The sequence below is a fragment of the Hesperophylax consimilis genome, chromosome 29 (genome assembly GCF_061612785.1).
Source record: "Hesperophylax consimilis isolate HC1 chromosome 29, BYU_Hcon_1.0, whole genome shotgun sequence".
Classification (NCBI taxonomy): domain Eukaryota; kingdom Metazoa; phylum Arthropoda; class Insecta; order Trichoptera; family Limnephilidae; genus Hesperophylax; species Hesperophylax consimilis.
Window position 1 is genome coordinate 7,309,366 of NC_142864.1, and position 27,638 is coordinate 7,337,003.

Sequence of the window (27,638 nt, forward strand, 5' to 3'; positions counted from 1 at the left end):
AATTGCGCCTTAAAACAGGAGTTCAGGTTAGCTGCATTGCTTAGAAGTAGTGTAGATAGCGAGATCGTGTTTTGCTAGGCAACAGTCAATTGCGCCTTAAAACAGGAGTTCAGGTTAGCTGCATTGCTTAGAAGTAGTGTAGATAGCGAGATCGTGTTTTGCTAGGCAACAGTCAATTGCGCCTTAAAACAGGAGTTCAGGTTAGCTGCATTGCTTAGAAGTAGTGTAGATAGCGAGATCGTGTTTTGCTAGGCAACAGTCAATTGCGCCTTAAAACAGGAGTTCAGGTTAGCTGCATTGCTTAGAAGTAGTGTAGATAGCGAGATCGTGTTTTGCTAGGCAACAGTCAATTGTGCCTTGTGGGAGTTGTGATGGAGGAACGGTTAGGAAATATGAAATACATGTTTGGTCATATTTGGTTTTCTGCAAAAATACCCACAGGTGCAATGGTGCGCAGCGAATAAACCTTAATTACTTCACGTTGTATAAGAAAACATTTTTCATATCTTTTAATTTTATTTACATTCATATGAATTTTATACAATGTTTACATAAAAGCATGCAAAACTCTTTTGCAACTGAACAGTTTTACTATTGTACCTATTTATAGCCTTTAAAAACAATAAATAAATAAATATAACACACAATAAATATTTCAATTACAAGCAATAATATGATTACATAAAAGATTTAATCAATGGAATAAATAATTTGTTTGTGAAAAATAATATCGAAAGCATAGGCATTTAAATTAACAGACTTGCCATAACATGATATCTGAGGCAAGCCACGTTACCATATTTTTGGCACCATTGTTCGAAAAGGCTTTGATTAAATTATGACATCATTGTTTACCGAAGAGCGAACATTGAAATAGCCAGAAAGTAAAGAAAGGTAAGGGTTTGCAGGGCAGTCCATTGTGGAGGACTGAATGTTCGTTTTCAAACAAACTGCATAGCGATGCTAAAATTGAGTACGGTGGATAAATTATAACGTAATTGTAAAGAGTCTAACCAAATAGTGTAACAAAATATAAAATTTTGGAAATAAACCTGACTTTGTGTGTACTTGACTTGGAATATGTATTTTTTTATGCAGCCAGCAATTTCTATGCCATTATACAAAGGATTAGTAATTCGTAAACAGATTTTATTTTTGTCGACCGAATGGTGATATTACAATGCGAGTTGCCTGTATACTGTCAGATTCATTATTGACAAATCACCAAAAGTGAGACGGACACCCCACGCTCCTCGCAAGTTGGTTTGTTCCCCACTCCCTGATTGGCTCGTCTATTAATTTTGATATCTATGGTGGAAACATATCTATGATTATAACTCTACTAGGAGAATAATTTTTTTATCTAATTAGCTAAAAAAATTGGCAGAGATGAAACATGCGTCCATTTTTTCATTAATCACAATTAAAACTAATATAAATTTTGCATACAGGCAATATGTATCCTCCTTCAATACAAAATTATGAATTAATTACATGAAAATATTTAAGATTCTGCTTATCATCGTGTTCTTCTTTGTTTAATTACATAATTTTGAATATATGAACGATAAAAAGTGTCAATCGTTTTGCAAGTACAAAATTACAGTAGTTATTAAAAGCCATTGTCATGAATTTACTACAGTCATGGATTAAATAATATATATATTGATGACATAGTATTATTTTTATTATTTTTCTCATTTTTTTTTACAATTTGATAGAGATGGATGGTATCTGAAATTGTTTGTCACTGCAGTTATCATGTACAGATGTGGAACCAGTTCATCTTGGAACCAGTTACTCAAAATGAAAAAATACATGGGGGGCTCGCTAGAAACATTTTTATTAATGCAGTTGATTGTGCTTAATTGATACACCGGGTTATCGGGACAGTCGGCTATTTGCGGCAAAAGCCAAGGAACAGAAGCCAAATAAATAAATTAATACAATTTACTTAGAACTGAAGTCGATGCGAAACGTGTCTAAGAAAACGAATTTTAGTTAAGAAGCGAGCGCGCCTCCCTACGGGAGTTTAGTCGTAATTCGGTAGAGTTTGCCTTGCCGGCTGTTCGTCGTCCGCCGACATATGTCAACGTAAAGTTATTCCGTTCATAGTATACTGCTGCGTGTCAATTGTCAACGTCAATTGTAAGTACGATTTTGTACAATTGTAACTCTACAAAATCACAAAACAGGCTACAGTTTTCATGTCAACTTTTTGAGTTATTTTTACTAAAATAATATGTGATTGTTCAAAAAATTTATAAAAGTTTCTAAAACACATTCAAGAGAACTCAAATAAATGTAAAAAAGCTCAATATCATTATTTTTTAAAACTTCGCTTATTTGGGGCAGTTACTTATATGGGGAAAAAAATTTGGGCCTGATGTGTCCCAATTAAGCAGAATCAACTGTATTCCAAACCAGTTAGAACCAGTTAGTTGGAACCAGTTCCAAAAATAAATAATATCACCGGTTCTAAGTAACCGGTTCCATGTAAGGCAGGAATATCGACCATCTCTATAATTTGGCTTAAAAATCATTATTTTATTTCATTTCATCACTAAACATATGGACACAAAAAGCCCTGGACAGAGCATCAATGCGATTTTGTATGAGGGGCATTGAAGCCAAATCAAGGGTGAGGGGAAATTGCCTTGCAGCCATCTTGTATGACTATCTTTTGAACTGATTTGTATGCAAAGTGGTGCATAACGAACTGTTATAATTTTATTTTTGTGTTCTTAATGCAGTTATAATGGATTATTATTATTCGGGGTATTTGACTCAACAAGGAATGTTGGACTTCATTAAAAAAATTAAGTATATTTTGGCATTTTTCATATATCTTCCCCCTCACTCCGTGGCTTCAAATTGTTCTCGAATTGCTACGTCCAGGGTTTTTTAGGTCAATGATAAAACACTTGTTAGACATTTCAGGCTAGGTACATCTCAAGAATGTAAGGCCTCACTAAGAACAAGGAAAGGGTATGTCAAGGGCATGTTTTTGACGGGAATATCCTAAGAATAGAGGCGTAGTGTCGATGATGAAGTTTTAAAGGCGTGTGGCGGGGTGTTCAAAGTCGTGCATCAGTTGTCTGCTCGCTCTTTGAATTTTTGTAAGATGGCCGTCAGCTCCTTGGCAGTCGTAGTCTTGTACTGAAAAAACATAATAATCCAAGTCAGAAATTTGAAAAAATAAATGTATAAATCTAATAGAAATAATAGTCTAAAAAATAGTCTAGCGTGAAATATATATTTTATTTAATTTTTTTATATAATAGGAGACGGTTAACGTAAGGTTCCCCTTGATGACTTAGGCCATAGGCCCATTGTTCTATCTCCCATTTTACCTCATTACTTTAACAGTCACTCGGTCCCTTTAATAAAGTTCATCAGGGTTGTTATTGGGTATGTGGCTATCTCTTCTGGTTCTACAACTGCAAGCGATATATTTTGTTAGTATTTAATTTTAAAAAATTATCATTGAACAGCAAAATGACGTCTACATGTTTTACAACAAATTTGTTCAGGAACCGCTGGCCAAAATCTTTCAGGTACGTTCTGTTAAGCCCTGTTTATATTATGTAAGCACATCCTAAAAATGAGCCAGTTAAATTGCCATCAGTGTATTTTACTTAAAATGTACATACTATTTACTATTAAATTAATTTATATGAATACCGCAAAAGATTCCCAACTGTCTGGAGCCAGTGAGACCATGGCATCCCCAATTGGGGTATGTTGTGAGGCTGAAAGTAGTGGGGAGGGGAAGGAGATGGGGAAGAGGAAGGTGGGGGAGTACCTGGCTATTCAGATCTGGTCACCAAACATGGCTACAGCCATTTCAAGCAACGTTTCAATTCTGAATTGTGTTCTTACACCAGGGCGATACTGAGAGTTTCTTCCATTCAGGAACGTGCCGCAAGTATACTATATGTATATTATTTTTAATTAATAAATTGTGTAATAACACAAATCAATTAATTGAATTTGAACCCGGGACTTTCGGCTTGCTAGTCGAGAACCTTACCCCTTGACCAATTGCAATTTATTTTCTCCACTAATATTTTAAAACTAATTGTAAAAATGATTCTGCTCCGTCAGCATTCCCAAAATCATCTCAAAAGTAAAAGACATGCACTCGTTTTTTTTAAATCGCTTTACATTTCGCTGTCAAAATTGAATATTCATGCAGTGCCAATATGTGAATGTTGTAGTGCTAATATTACAAATTAGTTTTCTTAAATAAATCCATTACAGACGCATTGGAGACGCATGTTTTCTAAGAGATACAAGATATGTGATAGACACAGATATAGAAGATACAAGAGATTTGCACATGTCTCGCTCATGTCAACGTTTCGGGGGCCAAAATGTCCTCGCAGTAGGGGAAAAATGAAGTTTTGTGCGCATCCAAATATGCAAATTCGCACTTGGCAGGAAAAAGAAAATAAAATACGTAATGCTTTATTTTTTTAATCCAAATGAGTGGATTAATGAATTGATTGATTAATTAGTTTTGCGACATAAAAGCAAATTAACAAAACACAGTTCATTGGAATTTTTTAATGTTTTAATTTAATCGCATTCAATTATCATCCAAGTTGGGATTAATTCAATTCATTTAGAGATAAACAGGTGATTAACTTTATGTTCGGATTAACTTCTATCAATTACGTAAATTAATAATTGGTTTAAATTAATTACGCACACCTCACCAACAGATATAACTCCTAATCTGTGATGGAATTAATTGATTTTGTATAGCAATAGAAAATGAAAAAAAAAAGTTAAATATGTTATGTAAAAATGAGATTTTATGGATATTTAATAAATTCTTGAAAGGGGACTTGTGTGTGTTTTGAAATCAGTTATGAAACTAGGTTAGGTAAGGATAATTTAGGTAAGAAACAATGAATCAGTTAATATGAAGAATATTCAGATTTCCATTATTAGTTTTCATTGGGAAATTTGGCAGAAATTGTTCCAATTTCTCACAGCTAGATTTAAAACGTATAGAAATGATGAAATGAAACAAAAAAAGCGTTAAAAGCAATAAATGTTAATATGTACACATTGCAAAGCGAAAAAGCCAGTATTATAAAGAAAACAAACTGAAACAAACAATTATCTGATTGGAAATAAAGTTTTGTAAACACTGCTAGCAATATAATACAGAAATAAAAGAATGATGAGCATAAGAAAAATATTTCTAACTGTAAAAAAGAAACATAATCAATTAAGTGAAAGCCAATTTCCCTGTACCACTGTCGTTTAGTCCATAATCCACAAAGGCTGAAAAGCAGTGCTTATTCTTAAAAAAACTAACAATTAGAAAATAATATAGTTTTTGATCAAAATGTATTTTTTTCATGAATTTGTGAACTTACACTTTTAAGGGGTATCGATCCCACATCACTCAAAAACTAACTAAACAAAACATTCATTTTTCAGAAAGACGTGCACAAAATACAATAATCTTTTCAGACGCAGATATTTTCCATTTGTCCTCAGGTGTTTTTACTAAATATGTATTGGAAAAAAAAAATTGTTAACTATTCCTCACCCAAGTGGGGGTGTAGGTAGATCCCAAAATTACTATCCTCCTTATATTAGCTGAAATACTTGACATATCATTTTAGTATTTTACGTATTTCTGCGCAAATACAAAAGTTACCATTAATAATTGTGATTTCTATAGTTTAAAAGCCCATAAGACAGAAAAATGCATGGGGTCATCGGAAGACCCACTTGGTAACGGACATTTTGTTTGGCATCTTGGCCTGTCAAGAGTTAAGGCGATGCCATACGTAGTAATACAAAATCATGAGTTTTTGGTTTGAAAATTTGGTCGCCTAGAAATGTTTCAGATGCTTGAATTAAATACTGCGAGTAGAATACATCTTGGCCTTTGAAATGATCGAGTATTTTTTAGATAAGTCTTTTTATAAGCACAGAAAAAATAATGTATAAGGCCTATGAAAACTGCTTTAGAGTTCAAAATCTCCTACTTACGAACCCATTTTCGGTTATGATTTTATTGTTTAATGTGGAAAATTAAGTTATTTAAAAAATGATGGAAAAAAAAATTTATGCATGAACATCCACAAAATAAAATAAAAGGCACTTTTTGGCCATGTTTTTTTCTTGCATAAATCAAAACAGGCGGATGGTGTTAAGCGGGAATTTAAACCTTATCGCTATCTACGTAAGGGTTGTTATTAAAATACTACACGACGTAGTGCATCGCCTTAATTACGAACCTTTTACCCATTCAGTGTGTATAAAATATTAAAATACAAGTTATTTTAATTTTGTTGTTTTTGTTTATTTTTGAATATTATTTTATGATGTAAGCATGTATGTATGTATTATTTTTATACAGGTACATTATTTATTTATATATTTTCAATCTGTATTTTTTTTCTCCAAATCCACTTTAAGTTTTTCTTTAATTATTTATTTTTTCTGTATAAAATATGAATTTTATGTAACCATGTAAGATGTAATTATTTTAATCAAATACGTATAACCGTTTGAATGCCTGAGAAACTAAAATAAAAAATCCCCTTGATAAGATGACCAAAGCACTATCCATAGGATAACTCGTGGGGACATTTCACCATCCTCTTGATAAACAAATAAATACCTGCAATGGGTAGAAAAGTCGGCTAAATTATTCGATATATAGCCATTCTTCGTATGTTCGTGAACCGAATAGTAAACGCGGACTTCATAAATAAATATATCGTAAATTTAAAATACTCATTATCCTATGAATAAACTGAAATAAATACCACCAAACTCCAAAATAATGTCCTAGTTTACTGTGTATTCGGTTTTTGAACCTATGAATGAACAGTGGCTATTATATCAGTTAAGTTAGTTGAGTTATTGAAAGCTTATCAAGCTGATGATGAAATATCCCCAAAGATCAATGCAAGCCAATGCCCTATGCCCACGGCCGGCCCTGAGCTTAACGACGCCTGGAACTAGTAGAAATCTCAAGGGCACTGTTTTAAGTGTTAAGTATTATCAGCACCTTGGCGACTTGGCTTCTTGGCGCCTTGGAGCCGATTGCTCCAGTTGCGTCTGCAGAGGACCGGCCCTGCCCATGCGTGAGGTGATTAACTAATCATTTTCAAATATTCAACATGAAGAAAGAGTGTTGAACTTTGAGCAAGGCCATGTTGTTTATCCAAGAAAAACAACTTTACTAGCATGAAAAAGCCAATGATCCTTCCAAGTACACCGATGCATGATTGCTGACTGTTCATGGACTAAGAATTACCCCGGAGACGTTCCGCTGCACGGTGAGCTGACTGTACAGCCTCCATCCCTCTTGTTCGCCGGCGTAGACCTGGAACTCGGCTTTATCCAGCTTGAAGAGTTCGGCTCCAGAAGTCCCGCGGAGTTTCTTACGCACGTCTTCTTGGAAACCCTTGGCTTCTAGCCAGCTTTGCACTTCGGAGGCTGATGAAGACTGGAAATAAACAGAGAAGTTTTAGCAAGGGTGATATATGATCTGACAAGGCCTACAGAAAAACCAATTGTATCCATCCTTGCTTAGTGTTGAAAGGTATCCAGGATGTATGATCATCTGTATGCCCCTTAACACTTGTAACAACTTATTTTAGTGGACAAAACACCTTCTGCATCCAATCCCAGAAAACACTTGTAAATAGAGTAGTGGATGCATAGAACAAACTTCCACAACATGTCATCGATAATACTAAAATAATCCAATTTAAAACTACATTGGATTCTTATTTGGATTAACTTACTTTATAAAAAAACTCAATTGCTTTTAAACTTATTGTAAAATCAAATATGAGCGCATCAGCAGAATTCTGCTTGCTCATTCAATCATAATAACATAAAAATATCTTCATTATTAGGGTGCTGTGAGAAAAGGAAGTTCTGGGAAGGTAAAGTACAGGGTTTTCCAATAAGAGGTGTTATTTTGAATAGCCCGCTATTTCGGTAGATGTTACTTTTGAAGCTGTCATTTTTTGACGTTTGACAAGTAGAAACTACGTCATTAATAAAAATGGAATAATACACGCTTCAACAACGCATTGAAATTATTAAAATTCACTTGAGTGAATCAAATGCAAATCATCTTGAGTGATGAGGCCCATTTCCACCTCGGTGGCTTCGTCAACAAGCAAAATTGTCGCATCTGGGCTCGGAAAACCCAAGAGTTATTATTGAAAAGCCTCTCAATCTTCAACGTGTGACTGTTTTGTGCGGTTTATGGTCCGGCGAAGTCATTGGACCTTAATTTTTCGAAAATGAGGCTGAAGCAACAGTTACGGTGAATGGATTGCGCTATCGAGAGATGATTAATGATTTTTTATGGCTGGAATTGGATGGTATTGATGTGGACAACGTTTACTTTCAACAAGACGGCGCTACGTGCCACACAAGCAACGAAACCATTGATCTTTTACGATTGAATATCAAAATAACACCTCTTATTGGAAAACCCTGTATATGAGGGTTGGGTAGGAATCTAGGAATAAGTTTGTCCAGGAGAGACGGACATGTGAATATATCCCTCCCACTGCGGCGCAATGCGATGAGTCGAGAGACCAGTTGGACAGGTCAAAGGGTCTCTCCAAACCAGCCTCTCCCGATCTGGCATGCCACACAGCTGATGGGCAGGCATATCCTGAACACATCTCACCCGATGAACCCGGGAACCCCTCCTAAATCACCAAATGTAATGAACCACATGGGGTGGCGTATGGCAGAGGTGTTAGTTATCCAATAAATACTCCCCGGGGTGGCGGTACCCAATCCCGCCTCCAGAATTGGGTTAACATTAAATTCATAAACTGCTCTATCATATGTGGCGCTAATTTAATTGATAAATATTGTAATTGCAATATTGTATTGGTAATTCAATCCAATGTTGTATTTGGAAAAATTTCTTAAAAACATCACTTTTTATATGGACTGTTGAAGCAAATATATGCATCTCCCTATTTTATTTTTATTTTTTTTATATCTATTCACAAAAAATGATGTTACATAATGTACAGAATATATAGTAATTTATAAACAAAAATTTTATTACCACTTCCCTAATTGAGAACCACTCGTGTTTAGGGAGGGAGTTTCGTTTTAAGTTTTAAACATTAATTCATTTAGGGAATACACCATACATAATCTTGAAAATTATGAACATATGTGTACAGAGTAACAGATGTTTATACGCTAAATATTGCAAAAATAAAATATAAAATAAATAATTCTGTGTGTATGTTTACAAATATTGTTTATACAATAATAAATCAAACAATCAAATTAGTCTGAGGTAAAGTGTGTTTGTTTATTCTTAAATTTGAGTGGCAAACGGCCAACGTGGGAAATGCCCACCTCATACAGGACCCCATTAAGAGACAGCCTGGATTCTCATTGCCTCGTAAAACCTGGTTCACCATCAATAGGTTAGGGTGCTCCCACAGCCGCTGTGCCCACATGACGCACAGTTGGGGCCTTAAAGAGTCGGCGATGTGTGAATGTGGTGCGGTGCAGACCACCGAACATGTGGTCAACGAATGCACGCTCCATTCATCCCCCGGCGGGATTGATGAGATTCACATGGCGACGCCTGAGGCCCTAGAATGGCTCGCAGACCTAGATGTCCCCCTCTGACCCCCCCCCCCAAACGAATGAAGAAGATGAAGTTCTTCACCTTGTATTTCTTTAGGGAATTTGCTAAAACATTTAATGGCTGACTATGTGTAATGGTGTTGTACCGTTGTTGTATTGACTTTAGGGATTAATATTTGTCATATATTGTTTCATAGTGCTTTCACACAAAAGAAGTATTGAATAATAAACATGATATATTTTTCTGCATTCCTCCACCCAACCTATTTACCCAATTACCTGTCCCTGTCTGAATGAAGTACATACTTACATCAGTGACATTACAACAATTGTTCAAACGAGTTAATGTGCCATGAGCATGCTAATTGCTTCCTTAATGTGTATACAATTGAATCTATCATGGAAACTTGTGTAGTGATTACCACCTGTGTTTTGTTTCTCGGGCCGTAATATCGATTCACAACAAGACATGTCTCAGAAGATGAGGGGTGAGTCAAAATCCCTTCCCAATTCTAACTGTTAACCCAAAAAATTACAGTCAACTTTATGAATAGAACCACAAATTTGTAACAAACAAAAACGTAATTATTATGATCTCCATTCTAGTTTGTTCGAAAATCATGCTACCAACGGTCTTGAAATGCTAAGCACTTCTCCTCTGTCAATTCTGATACTTCGTGCACCATCCCTCCACTCAACTATGCTAATACAATCGACTTAAATCACAGCCAAATCACACTTATAGATGTCTTCGATTCCAGAATCTCCCCAGCAAAAAAGCACTGGTCCTGTTGGTATGCATACCTGAAATATTATTGAATGAAAGAAAATTTATTATTTCTAAGCAAATCTGTTTGTTATATAACTTATCTGATTCTTGGAGAAATTCTTATATCAGACCTATTTTTAAATCAGGAAACAAGTCAAACGTTGTAAACTCAGACCTATTTCGATTACATCTGTAGTGGTACGCCACTACTTGATTCGAACGGCATTCTAGAAGTTTCGGCTTTTTCCAAACAAGCTTTTTGGATGTTCTTTTATTTTTTAATTTTAGTTTGGCAATATCTATATAGCAACCAAATTGTTCGAGAAGCTTCTTCACCTTATAAAAGCGGCAGCATGAAGGAACTAGTCAGTCAGTCATCAATCCGCCGTCAGTTTACAAGGATCAACAAGTGATAAGCCGCGCACCTTTGCGCGAAGGACAATATTCCCGGTTTAGCCCGTATTCATCATGGACTCCATCGGAACATCATTACAGCGCCTTGGCCCCGGCCGCCGTCCCTGGCCAGCGCTACAACGGATTACAGCGCCCTGGTTCCAGCGCCTCTGACCAGCGCTTCATCCACGCACCATGATGACACGCAGCATCCTCACTGGTCTACGCAGCTCCCGCTAAACCGCCTACAAGGTCCACCGCACCTTCGGCCTTCCCGTCAGCACTGGAGTACTGATTGCCAAGATCGCCAGTGCCTGATAGTCAACGAGTCCGGTCACCAGCGCCCGGCGTCGACTCACTGACCCGCGCTTGACCTGCCATCACCGCTTGCATCCGGAGAATACTACATCTGTCCTACGTCAACTCACATCACGGCTACCTGACTCATCAATAAACACTGTGACCTTCACAACACGTCTTTCATTTCGTGCCTCTCGCCAGATCCCCAAACATCTCATATTTCCAAAATTTGAGTCTTAAATCACTCCTGTTTTCCAAAATGTTTAGATTGAGGAACAGTAAGGATTTAAATCTGCTAAATCTACCACAACTAATTTACTTTCCTTTACGAATATCATTGTCAAAGCTCCCCAAGACAACTTTCAGGTAGATGTTCTTTATTATGACTTTTCTAAAGCCTTTGATAAAGTTAACCACTCAATCCTCATGGCCAAACTACATGCCATTGGTATAAGAAATCCATTATTATCCTTCTTGAATTCTTATTTGAGTGAAAGCAAATAGAAATAAATAACTTTGAATCTATTATTATTGCTGTAACGTCCGGCGAGCCACAAGAAGCGCATCTAGCTCCGCTTAACCTATTTATTAATGATATTATATTGAAGTTATTTCTCACACGCTTTTTTGGCTTTTCGCAAACAATAATAAGATCCTCAAATTAATTAAATCCTACCAAGATTGTTTTCTTTTCCAATTAGATGTCAAATAATTTAATAATTGGTGTAAAAGCAACAGCTTTGAATTAAATGTTGACAAATGCAAAATTATGTCATTTTACCGAGCGAAGAAACCAATTTTTTTTGATAATAAACTAATTGTTTTTTGCTTATCTACTGTTCAGTCTATTAAGGACCTTGCTGTCACTTTAGATTACAAGCTCTCTTTTCGTGAACACATTAACAATATGGTTAATAAATCTCTTAAGCTACTTGACTTCATCAATAGAATCACCTCTGACTTCAATAATATTACCACCCTAAAAACTCTTGTTGGTTCGTTGTTGTTCGTTGGTTGGCCCTAATCTAGAATATGCCTGGGTTATTAGGTCTCCATTCTATGATGTTCACATTAATTATATCGAATCCGTACAGCATCGCTTCAACGGGAATTGCTTGGAGGTTAGGACTAGAAAGAGGCGATTACGCATACGATGAACTTGAAGTAAAATTAAATCTTTCTTCCATGGAAAAATGGAGGAAGGACTTTGATCTCATTTGTATTTTAAAATTTATTAACAGTATGATTGACTCACCTACTTTGTTGCAACTCATCCCTTTCAATATCCCTTCCTGTAGACTCAGAAATAATGATTTGCTTTCCCTCAATCACCACTCCACAAATTATGGATACCATTCACCAATGTCCAGAATGGCCAAGTCAGGACCTTGAATTTTTTGGTGTAAACCTAAATGATTTTTGTCGATATATGGTAGAAGTTGTGAACTCCATTAAAACCTTATTTCTGTCTTGACTTTACATTATATCTATTGTTTTTGTGCACTATTTTTGTCATAGCATCTTTTATTGTAACATTTTTCCTTGTGGTAACTTCGTGTAGTATATTGTAATGTGTAAATTGGACTTGGTCTGTTAGTAAATAAATCAATAAATGTTTTGATGCATAACTTGTGATTTTTCTTAAAATAATTAAATTATCGCTATCTATGAACGAGCAGGTGATGAATTCTTTTAATTATACCCTTCATATACACACCTGGTTGATGAATAAGTCTGGTGTTTTAAGTATACCCTTCACATACATACCTGGTTGATGAATAAGTCTGGTGTTTCAAGTATACCCTTCATATACATACCAGGTTGATCAATAAGTCTGGTGTTTTAAGTATACCCTTCATACATACCTGGTTGATGAATAAGTCTGGTGTTTTAAGTATACCCTTCATATCATACCAGGTTGATGAATAAGTCTGGTGTTTTAAGTATACCCTTCATATACATACCTGGTTGATGAATAAGTCTGGTGTTTTAAGTATACCCTTCATATACATACCTGGTTGATGAATAAGTCTGGTGTTTTAAGTATACCCTTCATATCATACCAGGTTGATGAATAAGTCTGGTGTTTTAAGTATACCCTTCATATACATACCTGGTTGATGAATAAGTCTGGTGTTTTAAGTATACCCTTCATATACATACCTGGTTGATGAATAAGTCTGGTGTTTTAAGTATACCCTTCACATACATACCTGGTTGATGAATAAGTCTGGTGTTTTAAGAATACCCTTCATATACATACCAGGTTGATGAATAAATCTGGTGTTTTAAGTATACCCTTCATATACATACCTGGTTGATGAATAAGTCTGGTGTTTTCAGGATGTCTAGAGTCCTTCTATTCTCTCTCAGGGCTAGAAGCATCTTCAGCTCCTCTTGCATTTCCTCTCCACCCAACCCCATACTCTTTACACTCTTGGAAGCTATATGGGAACACAATCAAATAATTAATATTCATTCATGTACACATATGCAATGACATTACAAACTATAGATACGTTGTAGGGAACTGAAAAGTGGCAAGCGAAATATACGATAATTGACATACTTTCAATTATTTCTATATTGTATTAAACTAGATATCACTAACAAAAGCCGAGGAAAAACACAGAAATTTCACTCGTAAATACATGTAAACTACTATTATCTCTAAATGGTATCCGCATCTGTCTGTTTGTGCGCCTAGTTCATTTAAACTACGCAACAGATTTTTATAGGGTTTTCACAATCATTTATAGAATTTCTTCCGGAAGGTTTATATATATGATACATGGATATTATTTTGTAAAAAGTAGAGAGTAGTCGATGTTTTGTAATCAAGTCATAAAAAAATTATTTTTGCCCGTTTACAAAAATACGCCATACGGTTATTTAATTTTTTTTATTGATACTATAACTTTATTTTCCAAAGTTACTGGATAATGTTGTCATATTTCTATTTTGTTCATAGACAATATATTTAATTGAAAAGTTTATCTTTGTCATACAAGAACAGCGTTTGAATTAAGAATTTACTGGTTACTCTTGTCTTGTTACTTGCCATATTTTGGGAGACAATAACATGTCTATATGTATTGTAATGTCATTGCACATTTATATTGTTGTTTTACTAATAATAATATATATATTCAAATATAACATTGTCTTCAAATAACCAATCAGCGCAGACATTAAACAAATCTTTTAGGTCTACAAATTATTATAAGCAATAATTATTATCCTGAAACACAAATATAAATTGAAAAATCTCCCGAGAAAATATAAATGCCGCCGATGGGAATTGAACCCGCCTTCTGATTGCCGGTCAGCTGCACGGAACCACTGTGCTACGTCGGATTATTTTTAACTGCCAAATAATTTAATAAATACTAGAATTTCATTAACAATTATTTTCACCTGAAAACAACCAACTTTATGTTTGTAGGAAAGGTATTATACTTAATTTGTCACTAGGTGGCGTCTAGAACGTCGCTGACTAGGATGCCATCTAGTGAGATTTTAGGTCTGTTCCAGCATTCTATCCAATGACGTTACAATACATCTAGACTTGTCTTGTCTCACAAAATTTAAATAAAAAGTGACAAGTAACAACTCTTATGTTTTACAGTAATTTATTTGTATAAATATTGTTCATGCAAACACTTTCTCATCACACATGAGGGAATTTTTATTATGTACTGCCGTTCCTCATCCAGAACATATATATTATGTGAGAGAGACGACATGTCGATTCTTGTCATAGTGGTCTGATCCTACTTCCTTTTTCCTGTTTTGGTAATCCTGGGATGACATCATCTACTCGCTCTGTGATTGGTTGTTTGTTTTGTCACCGGCAGTTGGCGTCTCGCGTCGTTTCATTTGTCAATTGACATCGAAATTCTTTCGAATGTGGTCGAATTATCTCGCGCTAAGTTTTTTCAAATACATAAGTGCTGAGATAACTCAAAAACGAGTGAAATAACTTCCTTGAGAGTGTTTCCTTTTCGTGAAAAGAAAAAAATAGTGCTTTGTGTAGATTACGCGTTGTGCATTTGGCGGGAAGAACGCAGTATAACGGTCAGATTTGTTGCGTCATAATGTCTACCGTAGTTCCGACGAAATCTACGCACAAACGCCGTAGCGAGGATATCGATTCCTCCTCTACACACAGACGTCGCAGCGAGAATTCGGATTCGTCTTCGAGTTCGGGTTGTTCGCGGCCTAAAAACAAAAGGCGCAAAAAGAGATCGCAAAAGAAGATGCTCAAGAAATTGACGCGCCAGTTAAGCGATCTGCAGCGTTTCGTGTTCAGGCGAGATGCCGCGGCCGCCGGCAATTCTGACGCGAGTGAGTTTGAGGGTTCCGAAATTGACGGCGAGTCTTTGTCAACCCCTATAGACGCGCCAGGCACCAGTGCTTGTGGTACATCCGCTGCTCCGATTTTTCGTGTGCCGGATCCCACAGTTGCGTTAAAGGAACCGTTAATGGGAGCACCGACAGATGCTATGTTAAAGATGGTGGAGCGCCTGCAAAATTTTGATACTCCCGGTTGGTGTAACGTACGCTACGCAAAGGCATTAAAAGAATATGCAGCAGACCCGGGATTCAAAGAGTTGGAAGTAAATTGCGAGCTCAATTCCCTCACGCCGGCATGTGCTCAACTCACAGGAATGGAAAGGGCCTTTGCAGCAATCACTCACGTGGCGCTCCAACAAAGGCAGGTCATCCAGGACTCTATACAGAGCGTCCTAACCTGGAGCTGTCAGCCTGACACCGAACTTTCGCCGAAGACCCTAGCGGAGAAATTTCAGGATGTCCTTGGGGGAAGTATTGCAAAAAACGATGCAATCCTTCAGATAGCTTGTGGGAAGCGGGCGGAAATCGTTGAGCGGCGACGCCATCGTATCCTGGAGTTGTGCAAAACTCCATCGGAGAAATCAGCCCTGGATAAAATTCCTCCAACGGTATCGCACCTTTTTAATGAAGACAAGCTTGTCTCCCAGTTGCAGAGACTTGGTGGGGCAAGCAAAGTCTTCAGGGCTCAGATCTCGCAGACCCCAAGGGTTGCGAGGCAACCCTTGGGGTCTGCGAGATCTGACTTGGAATCTGTGTCAAGGCCAAATAACAGAACACAGACTCAATGTGCTTCTGCAGGAAATCTGGGTTTCACCCAATTTCCATATCAGTACCGGCGGGCAGACCCCGGTCACCACTCTGGCCCTTCCTCCTCTTCCAGCAGAGGACGGAAATTTCGGAGGCCGACGGGGCGTGGGCAGACCTCGCACCGTCGTCCCCGAAACAATTGACAATCAGCCCAGGCGATTTCAGGGAGGGCAATTGCGAAGTTCTTTAGAACAATGGCGTATCGCAAATGCCCCCGACTTCGCCCTAAAAATCCTCAATGGCTATCGGATCCCATTTTGGTTGAGACCTCCATTGTCCAGACCCACTCAGGTGAGGTTGCACAATTTCACCACAAGACAAACACCCGAAATGGACATACAAATAAAGGAGTTGCTGAAGATGGGAGTGCTGGAACCAGCACCCATGAATCGGGGTTTTCTCTCCCAGATGTTTCTGGTGCAGAAGAGCGACGGGACCAATCGTCCCATCATCAATCTGAAAGTGTTGAACGATTTTGTGCGAGGGAAAAAGTTTTCCCTGATCTCCCACTTCAAAGTACCCGACTTTTTGCAACCCGGAGACTATATGACAAAAGTAGATCTGGCGCATGCGTACTTTCATATACCAGTGGCAAAGACCCATCGACGTTTTCTGCGTGTCGTGTACAGAGGTCAATGTCTGCAGATGACATGTTTGCCCCAGGGCTTGAGCAGTTCCCCTCAAATTTTCGCAGCAATAACCAATTGGATCGCAGAGATCCTTCGAAAAAAGGGCATTCGAGTTATTGTGTACTTGGACGATTTTCTCCTGGCTCATCAGAGTCAAGAAACTCTCCGACTGCAGACACTAGTAGTGTTGGATTTCTTACAGTCGCTCGGCTGGACCATCAACATAAAGAAATGTGTTCACCTACCGACACAGGCGATAGAATATCTGGGAGTGTTATGGAACACTGGCCTCAATCAGAAGATGCTAACCAGGAACAAGTGCCGGGCAATATGGAAGTCGTTGCAAAAGGTTACGACAAGGAAGGAATGGTCCCTGAGGGAGGCGCAGAGCATCCTAGGACAGCTGAACTTTGCAGCGTTTGTGGTTCCCAGGGGTCGCTTGCACTGCAGGCAGATGCAGCTCCAGTCACTTGCCATGACAAAGCTCCCACTCCGGAAGAAGGTACCTGTAAACCTTGCAGTACTGGAGGATCTAGATTGGTGGAGGCACAACGTGAGTACGCATTCCCTTATCCATTTCCCCAAAGCATGCCACTTCATTGCGACAGACGCAGCAGACAGCGGGTGGAGGGCGCAGGTAGACGACATCCCACTCTCAGGCTGTTGGACACAACAACAAACCAAATGGCACAGCAACCTAAAAGAAATGTTTGCTATTCTCCATGCATTGAAGTACCAGAGAGCCAGTTTGAGCAATTCTACTTGTCTCATTCAATCGGACAACAGAACGGTACTAGCATATTTTTTTTAAAAAAATTTAAAAAAAAAAAAAAAAAAAAAAAAAAAAAATATCTACGCAACGAAGGAGGTACGAAATCAGTGAACCTCCTTCAGTTAACTTATCAGATTCTGGAAGTAGCGGACGCGCACAACATAAGGATGGAAGTGTATTACCTCCCGGGACGATACAATGGACTCGCCGATCATCTTTCCCGAGGGACCTTGTTACCAGAATGGCACCTTCTACCTACAGCGACCGACCAGATATTCTGCCTTTGGGGCAGACCCATGGTGGACCTATTTGCATCCAAAAGAGCTCATGTTGTAAACAGTTATGTATGCATAGACCCCACCGACACAGCAGCCCTATATCACAATGCTTTCAGCAGGATTTGGTGCTTCCCACTGGCATGGGTATTTCCACCGCCCTGCTTGATACCGAGAGTCCTGGAACATCTAAACAAGTGTGTCGGTATTTACCTATTGGTAGTACCGAGGTGGCCCAAGGTGTTCTGGCTGCCAGATCTCCAGTCGAGAGCACTAGCTCCACCTTTACAAATAACCAACCTACTCGACAACCTGGTGGATATCTCGACAGGTCTTCATCCTCCTCAGATTCAAAAACTGGAGATGGAAGTATGGAAGATTGGGGCTGGAGAGGAGCGCTCAATGAATGGTCAGAACACGAGAGAGGCCTCCTCAATGCTGGATGGCGATCTTCAACGGTCACCGCATATAAATTAGCATGGAAGAGGTGGGGCCAATGGTGTGTCAAGAATAAGGTGGATATAGCTGATCCTTCAGGTTCCCAGTTGGCAAGATTTTTAGCCAATTTAAAACTTAAAGAAGGCTTGGCTCCTAGTACCATTGCTCTTCATAAGTCAGCCATTTCAACATTAACCAACCCAGAGTGTGAATCGCTAAGCAGCCATACCTTAGTTAAACAAGTGATGAAAGGTATAGTTAATACTTCTAGAAAGAAGAAAGCATTGCCTATCTGGGACCCTAGACAAGTTACTGTATGGTTGAAAGAAAACCTTACAGAAACAGTTACTCTGTTTGAGGCTTCTCGAAGATGCGCTGTCATTCTTTTACTCGCATCTGGACGAAGAGTGCACGATCTTACTCTGTTACGATACACACCAGACAGTTTCGTGGACAATGGGGACCATATTATACTTTGGCCAGCTTTTGGATCTAAAACTGATTCTACTACTCGTCAGCAGTCGGGATGGAAGCTTAAAGCTTCCTCAGACCGAGCTACAGATCCAGTATATTGGCTCCGTAAAGTATGCACCTTATCTAGAGTAAGAAGACAAGAATCAAATTCCATACCAAATTTATTTATTTCAACGACGGGCCCGCCAAAACCTGCCTCAAGAACAATAATTGGAGGATGGGTGAAAACAGTACTAAAAAGTGCTGGCATTGATAAATCAGCAGGGAGTACAAGGTCTGCTGTAGCATCACTGAGCTGGTTAGAAAATTGCCCCATTGAAAAGATCCTGGAAAGAGGAAATTGGAAGAGCGAGAACACTTTTGCAAAACATTACAGAAGGGGGATAATGGAAGGAGGTAACTCTTTGACATTGCCATCTCTCACAAATCTGTTTGAACCTATAACCTCTCACAATTGACATCAGTTCTGTCACCAAGGCGATAACAAACACTTCTCACATAATATATATGTTCTGGATGAGGAACGGCAGTACATAATGATGGAGTTTTACCTACCATTAAAACTCTTATTATGTTGCCTTCCTCATCCAGAACATATATTTAATCACTGCTTGGTGAGATTATAATTGACAAATGAAACGACGCGAGACGCCAACTGCCGGTGACAAAACAAACAACCAATCACAGAGCGAGTAGATGATGTCATCCCAGGATTACCAAAACAGGAAAAAGGAAGTAGGATCAGACCACTATGACAAGAATCGACATGTCGTCTCTCTCACATAATATATATGTTCTGGATGAGGAAGGCAACATAATAAGAGTTTTAATGGTAGGTAAAACTCCATCATTATTTTCCGTGTAATGAAAACACTTTCTCATTACACACGAGGGTATTTCTGGTATTTGCCGTGTAATGTAAACACTTTCTCATCACACACGAGGGTATTTGTAGTATTTGCCGTGTAATGCAAACACTTTCTCATCACACACGAGGGTATTTGTAGTATTTGCCGTGTAATGCAAACACTTTCTCATCACACACGAGGGTATTTCTAGTATTTGCCGTGTAATGCAAACACTTTCTCATCACACACGAGGGTATTTCTAGTATTTGCCGTGTAATGTAAACACTTTCTCATCACACACGAGGGTATTTCGGCACTATTTATGCAATTTAGTTAGAGGTAGCAAGCAATCAAATGCGATGCGTGACAGTTTAGAACTAAAACAATGAAATCGGAAACACGACGATTGATTTTTTACTTGCTACTTCGAGAGTTTTACATATAACTTCTATATTTATTTATTGTTTATTTGCAAAAACAGTATAAACCAGAACATTGCAATATAGATAATTAAAATTTACAAAAAAGTTAATAACAAATACATTTACAAGTGGGACAAAGAAAAAAGTTTCTAATTTAGGTTTACAATGTTAAGTATTGAATAATAATATTTCACGTTTAAATATGTTGTAGGACATGTGGAAAATATCCACATTTCCTGCGAGGCAGTTAATTAACCTAGTGATTCTTCCCAAGGGCATCACCATTGGTAAGTCAGTTCTGCACCTAGGAAGAATCAAAAGCCTGTGTTGGCGGCCTCGCGCAAAATTATCGGCGACATAAAATCCTATTTTAGCCAGAATGTCTGGTATTGATACTAAACCGTTTAGAAGCTTATACGCCATCAGGAGTAATGCAACATCCCTTCTGGAACTAAGGTTGCATACCCAGCATTCCCAAGATAAATGCTGTTGGAAACAGCCATGGGTAATAACCAAACTCTCTCATGTAGAGGTATTGTAAAAACTTCTTTTGTATCTTCTCGACCATTAGTACATTGACAGTGATATCTCGGTCGGTGGCCGAGTTGACATCGCGTTTGGGTCCCACCCAGGCGTAGTGTGTTCAATTCCTCGGCTGTCTAAGTCCTCCATCACAACACAAGCAACATTTTCAGCTTACTGTGGTGGTAGTAGGAGATTTTCAAATATTGTCAGGTTATTCGTAACCCGGGAATGTTTGTCTTTCTTTATTAAAAATAAAAATAAAATAAATATAGGTATATTGTAAGGTCACTGATTCTATCAAATTATTGTGATCAGCTGACAAGCATAACAACATGACAGTGTGTACATGACATGTGTACAAGACATGTGCTTTTCTGCTGTTTTCTTCTAGTTGACTTTGCCATGGCTAGGAATATATTGGATGCAACGGTCTTAAGCTATGCATAGTGGTTTACTTACATAGGGTGTTGTACTTGGAAGAGGGGGCACTCTTGGTCTCCATGGGGGGTGCTGGTGGGGGGAGGGGCGGGGGCATCGGGGGCGCCTTGGGGGCCGGGGTATCTTCATCATCTAGACAGGAAAAGAATCAATATGTACGATAACGTTTGGATTAGTATCAAAAATACTATTTTCTGCTGTAAATACTAATTTGTGTAACTCTGGTTCAATGAACTCTAGAAAACGGATTTGCTTTGAATTTAAGTGAAAAAATAAATGATTATCACATGGAATATTAATAGTTTTAGGAAAATTCAATATTCGCAGGCAGGGGGTCTACGGAAAAAAAAATATTTTGCAAGTGGTCTACGGGGCAAAAAAGTTTGGGAACCTCTGGTTTAGACTTATTAAGTTTTATCAGTCACCCTTCAAAACCTGTTGCGACAATAGCCTTTAATTTTATAATAAATTAATGCACAATTAGATGACAGAAAATGTTTTAATATTTACCTTTAAATGATTTCCTTCACCAATTTTCCAGCAGCATAAATGTAAGCATTGTAAAAAATAAAATATATGTTATTGTTCGTTCGTTCTTAATTAATTGAATTCACCATTAATTTGTCGGCAGCAGTGTACCTACTTATAATACAGGGTGTATCGGCATGTACCCGACAAACTTTAACCAGCTATTCCTTAGCATATTTGGAGTAAAAAATCTTATGTGCACTTTGCTGTCCGGTAACGTTTTTTTTTTATAAAAAATTTACTATTCATATTTACACCACTGTTTTATCCTTTGTCAAAGTTTGAAAACCCATCTGGCAATATTTTATTCGAATTCCGTTGAATAATGTATGTGTGTACCTATATTGGCGCACTTTTACAATCACAACGAAATGGCACGGCACCATTTGTCTCATTTTTAACTATTATTATTTAGTGTGTGCGAAAGAGCGAAGACGCTTTTTGACATACTTGCTTATAACAGCTGTTGAACACGAAAATCAATGCCAATGACAGTGATGGAGTGTGGAAATTTTTAATTTTTTTGTTTTTAATTGAAAAAAAAATGCTACCGGACAGCAAAGTGCCCATAACATTTTTTACTCCAAATGTGCTAAGGAATAGCTGGTTAAAGTTTGTCGGGTTAGTGCCGATACACCCTGTATAATATTGAAACAGACAGCATTCCTACTGATTTGTGAGGAAAACCTTATTAACTTGTCGTTTTAAAGTTTATGTCATTGACTCCTTCGTAGGTTACTCCAAATCGTTCGCTACGTTTGGTGACTTAAGAGGGGTGCTCGTGGGTTTTGTCTAGGTCTTAGCGGCGGAGTTTGCCCACCTTCTGCGTGGTGGGACGGATCGGGAGGGACTGATTGAGAGGGATCGGATTTTCTTGACTCTTCGACTTGTACCGCAGTGAGAGGGATGAAATCATACACCCATCACTCCTGAACACATTGAATCCAGATTCCTACCCACCCCTCATACCTTTTTCCTTTCCGGAACTTCCTCTCTTTTCTTTCCCTAAAGAAACCCTTCCAAAAAGCATCCCCAAAGATAACATAAGCCCTGAGGGAAGATTTTTTTCTCAGAGCCTCCTGTTAGGAATGTAAATTTTTAAAAAAATACATCTATGTATTTGAATTTCAATTTTGTTTACTTGATTGAAATTAACCCACTTTCCGACATCGATCTTTCTAAAATTCGGCAGATTGACTCGTTGTCGATGACAATGCATTCTATAAACTTTTTAACAGTCTAATAAATAAAAATTTACAGCGGTTAACACATGAAATAAATGTTGATACTATCCAATTAGAATTCGGCTGAGCTGTTAGCGTTGTTGACTCCAGTCCCCGGGATATATATAATTTTAAACACGAAAAGAGAGTTTGTTTTTTACAGATGATTTTTTTTAAAATAAAAAACTTCATAATAGTAAAAAATATCAAATAACTGCAAAACTAATTATGAAATTAATTAACACTTGGTGTGAGAATTCCACTAAACTATGCAGAAACTCATAATTTTTTCACTTTAAAGAATTTAACCTTTTCACAGCATTTCCGTAGAATAAGTGTAAATGACACCATTTTTGAAAATATTCATTAATTTTATTTTAAAGCATAAGGTTCCATGATAACTCCTCAAAATGATAATTCAACACACCTTTTAAAAGTGATGTAACAAAAACTAGGTTAAATAGTTACATATGTAACCCATCTAACCTAGTTTTTGTTTTATCACTTTTCATAACTTTATAACACTTTTTATAGGTGTGTTGAATTGTCATTTTGATGAGTTATCGAGTTCCAAGAAAGAAAATATTGAAATTGAAGATGCACCCGACAAACACTTTTAATAAAATGCAGAAAAAAGCACAAGATGAGAGACAACACATTTTTATGAATGAAAACACAGATTAATAATAAAAAAAAACATATATTTTTACACCAAACATTATAATATAGCACATATTACAAAAAAAACACACACATTTTTCCAGAACTTAGACAAGGCGGACAAAACATAAATATGAAATAATAAGTGATAATTATTGTGAAATAAATTATGTTTGGATTATTTCGTGGTAAGTACATAACAATTTGTATGGGATATTTAATTCTACCCCGAATAACTTGATATAAGATATAATTTTCACGGCCAAAAGTAATATATTGATTTATTTTTGGGTTATTATGCCACGTTGTGCTAACTCCTTCTTTAGCCAACGGCTGAGCTGAACTTAATTAGGCGTGCTCTGTGCGTTTTGGGTCTACCCAGGACTTCAGGAACAAATCCAAAGTAATGGCCAGTTTCAATAAAATGCTCGTTAATTGCCAATTTGTCAGGGTGGCAGAGTTTACTTATAATAAAGACAACGACCTCAATAGTTCTCCGTATCTGGTAATTGATAGCTACACCAAAACTAAATGCAGAAAACTATTTTAAATTATTCTGTATTACCAGCTCTTGGAGGATAGCAACACGGTATCACATCTACATACAAAAGCACACGCTCTACCACAATCTTCGATTACACATCTGACCTGATGATGGACAAACGTTGGCTAAAGAAGGAGCTAGCCCAGCATGGCATAACACCCCGAAAATAAACAACTTGATATAACCATAATTTATATCAATAAATAAATTTAAAACTTCTTTCTAATATTGTCAATGAAATGTCAGTCTTAAAATATTAAATATTTACTTTAAACATTGTAAAATAATTTTTTAAAGAATTTTTAATATAATATAATTGTACAATTGTAAAATCTGTAATTATCAATTTTTTTAAATGCATGACTGACATTTAAATTGTTTTTTATAGTATAAATGAATAATATTAAAAAAAAATTGTTGAATAAATAAAAAAAATATATTTTATTATAGGAGTTTGCGTGTTAGTTTGGCTTATATTCGGTCTAATTTAATGAATTTAATATTAAAATTTGGTGCCAAGGGCGCTATGCCACGTGTGTAATTAATTAACAATGTATTGCAAAGTCTTACAGTTCTAATCTTCTTGTATCTCGAACATTCCTTTGTAAAACGTTCTGCTTGTGTTTCTAAGTTTTTTTGGATGCATTAATAAGAACACGAACTATAACCACAAATATAATAATATGTTTAAATAAAACCTATTTGCATTCATTTCAAAATATCCACTCGAGCGATCGGTTATATGGCAAATGTATATAAATATATATATATATATATATATACATTTACCGTATTATTTAATTACAATCATTCTTCAAAATATTAATATGGAAACATATGAACTGCTTACTGCGGTTTAAGGCGATGCACTACGTCGTGTAATATTTTAAATTGAGCCGCTATCAATAACAACCCTTACATAGATGGCGATAAGGTTTAAATTCCCGCTTAACACCATCCGCCTGTTTTGGTTTATGCAAGAAAAAAACATGGCCAAAAAGTGCTTTTTATTTTATTTTGTGGATGTTCAGGCATAAATATTTAATTTTTTTCCGATCATTTTATAAATAACTTAATTTGCCACATTATACAATAAAATCATAACCGAAAATGGGTTCGTAAGTAGGAGATTTTGAACTTTAAAGCAGTTTTCATAGGCCTTTACATTATTTTTTTCTGGGCTTATAAAAAGACTTTATCTAAAAAATACTCGATTATTTCAAAGGCCAAAGATGTATTCTACTCGCAGTATTTAATTAAAGCATCTGAAACATTTCTAGGTGACCAAATTTTCAAACCAAAAACACATGATTTAGAATTACTACGTATGGCATCGCCTTAAAACCAATGAATCCATCTAGATTTCGCCGCCTATCCCAATTTTCAGGTTCTATATATTTGGCACACTATGACAAGCGATCGCTCAAAATGTTTTTGCAAACTTGCCATAATATGACAAAAATCGCTAGAGTGGATAAGCATAAAATGCATCTTTCTTGTACAAGTTAAATTAATAGAACATAAAGATTAAATGACTTTAAGCATTACATATTACAATAAATTAACCAACTAATAAGTACTTAATAAATTCTATTAAAAATCTATCAATATTTATAAACATCTTTTAACCGTATTGTAAAATAAACTAAAACACACAAATTAATAACTTTTTAATGATTAACTTTCCAGTATTGGTCTTCGCTATCGTAATTACATAAGTCTAGCAACTATGTAAGTCAGACTTACGCATGCTTCTTAACAAATGCACAATGCTGAATTTTAGTTGCTAATATACACATGGCTTTATGGGATCTATATCAATTAATTGATCGCTTATTGATGAAGATTTTAAAAACACAAATTCTATGCAAAGCCATATTGCTATTTGGGTAAAAAAAATTAGTTCTGCTTTGTAATTAGGTGTAAATATATAATTAAGCTTTGAAGTTGAATTAAAAAAATGTATTAACAGATTTGGAAAGTGGATAAATACCGGAGATGGATTCCTAATATTATTGCAAAAAAAGCTATGTAAAACATAATTATTCATACATCTAATGAACAATCATTCTCAGTATCTGTGTAGGTAGACACAAAACGAAACTAACTCACAAATCATTTCTTTAATCACATGCATGCGCTAAAATTTATTGTATTGGGTGGCGTAAAAATAACTTTACAACTAAAATAGTCCACCATTTTGGTTCTTCGAAAGTAAATACAGGGTTTTCCAATAAGAGGTGTTATTTTGATATTCAATCGTAAAAGATCAATGGTTTCGTTGCTTGTGTGGCACGTAACGCCGTCTTGTTGAAAGTAAACGTTGTCCAGATCAATACAATCGAATTCCGGCCATAAAAAATCATTAATCATCTCTCGATATATCCATTCACCGTAACTGTTGCTTCAGCTTCATTTTCGAAAAAGTAAGGTACAATGACTCCACCGGACTATAAAACGCACCAAACAGTCACACGTTGAGGATAGAGAGGCTTTTCAACAATAACTCCTGGGTTTTCCGAGCCCCAGATGCGACAATTTTGCTTTTTGACGAAGCCACCGAGGTGGAAATGGGCCTCATCACTCAAGATGATTTGCATTTGATTCACTCAAGTGAATTTTGATAATTTCAATGCGTTGTTGAAGCGTGTATCGTTCCATTTTTATTAATAGCGTAGTTTCTACTTGTCAAATGTCAAAAAATGACAGCTTCAAAAGTAACATCTACCGAGATAGAGGGCTATTCAAAATAACACCTCTTATTGGAAAATCCTGTATTATGTATTCAAAATATGTACGATGTTGGTAAACAAACGCTAAAAGTTTAAATGATGTATCATATTTGCAACAACAGCGCGCCGTCAACGTCTCATATATGATACAGTGGCGTCTATTCTGTTAAAGGATGACTTAGTTGATAAGTTAATTTTTGGCCACGTGAATAAAATTTCTACTACCAACCTAAAAAAAAAACTTTTTTCTTTTCAATTCATCCACATGCATACGTTTTCTAAATAATTACATACATGATAAAATGGACGGAGTTATACACAGTGAGAAGGTAGTATGTTCTACCATAAAAATATAATATTTTATTCTACATTTATTACTATCAATACACTAAATAATAATGTTTTAAAATTGATGGAATTTCAATAAATAACTAGCTTTTTCTAAAAACTTTGAAAAATTTTTATCGGACAAACTTCCTTACGAAAGTCATTTTTTGATTTTGATATATTCTATTTTCAATGACATTAATTTATACACGACATACAGACTGAATTGACTGGTAAGCGCAGATTATAATGTACGTTACGTTTACCCTCAAGTCATATTTCACAAAAAAGTAATCTGAATTTTGTAATAATTTAATTTTTTTACAAAAATATGAAATTGATTGGACAGAAACGTTTTGATTGTGTTTGAATCACAAATGATTTATTTTATTTTATTATATTATTAAGAATTCAAATTATACTAAAAAATTGACTTGTAAAATTATATAATATTTTATTTGATGTGAATTGTTGATAGCCGCTTTTCAAAAGATCAAGTTAACCCAAAATTAAAAAGAAATAAACATTTCGTTGGATATGATTTGAAATTTTCA

At 36.4% G+C, this 27,638-nt stretch overlaps 1 protein-coding gene across 2 annotated transcripts in view; it reads right to left on the reverse strand.

The window, feature by feature from the left end:
• Positions 1-529: 529 nt before the first annotated feature.
• Positions 530-27,638, reverse strand: part of LOC149409835 (epidermal growth factor receptor kinase substrate 8-like protein 2) — a 109,005-nt gene continuing 81,896 nt past the window's right edge. For both annotated transcript variants that reach the window (XM_089649230.1, XM_089649232.1), the window contains 4 exons: positions 21,092-21,202; positions 13,400-13,530; positions 7,295-7,486; positions 530-3,159 (listed from right to left, as the gene is read on the reverse strand). In XM_089649230.1, the coding sequence (XP_089505356.1) occupies positions 3,091-3,159; positions 7,295-7,486; positions 13,400-13,530; positions 21,092-21,202 (503 nt within the window). In that variant the 3' untranslated portion in view covers positions 530-3,090. The remainder of the gene's footprint in view (positions 3,160-7,294; positions 7,487-13,399; positions 13,531-21,091; positions 21,203-27,638) is intronic.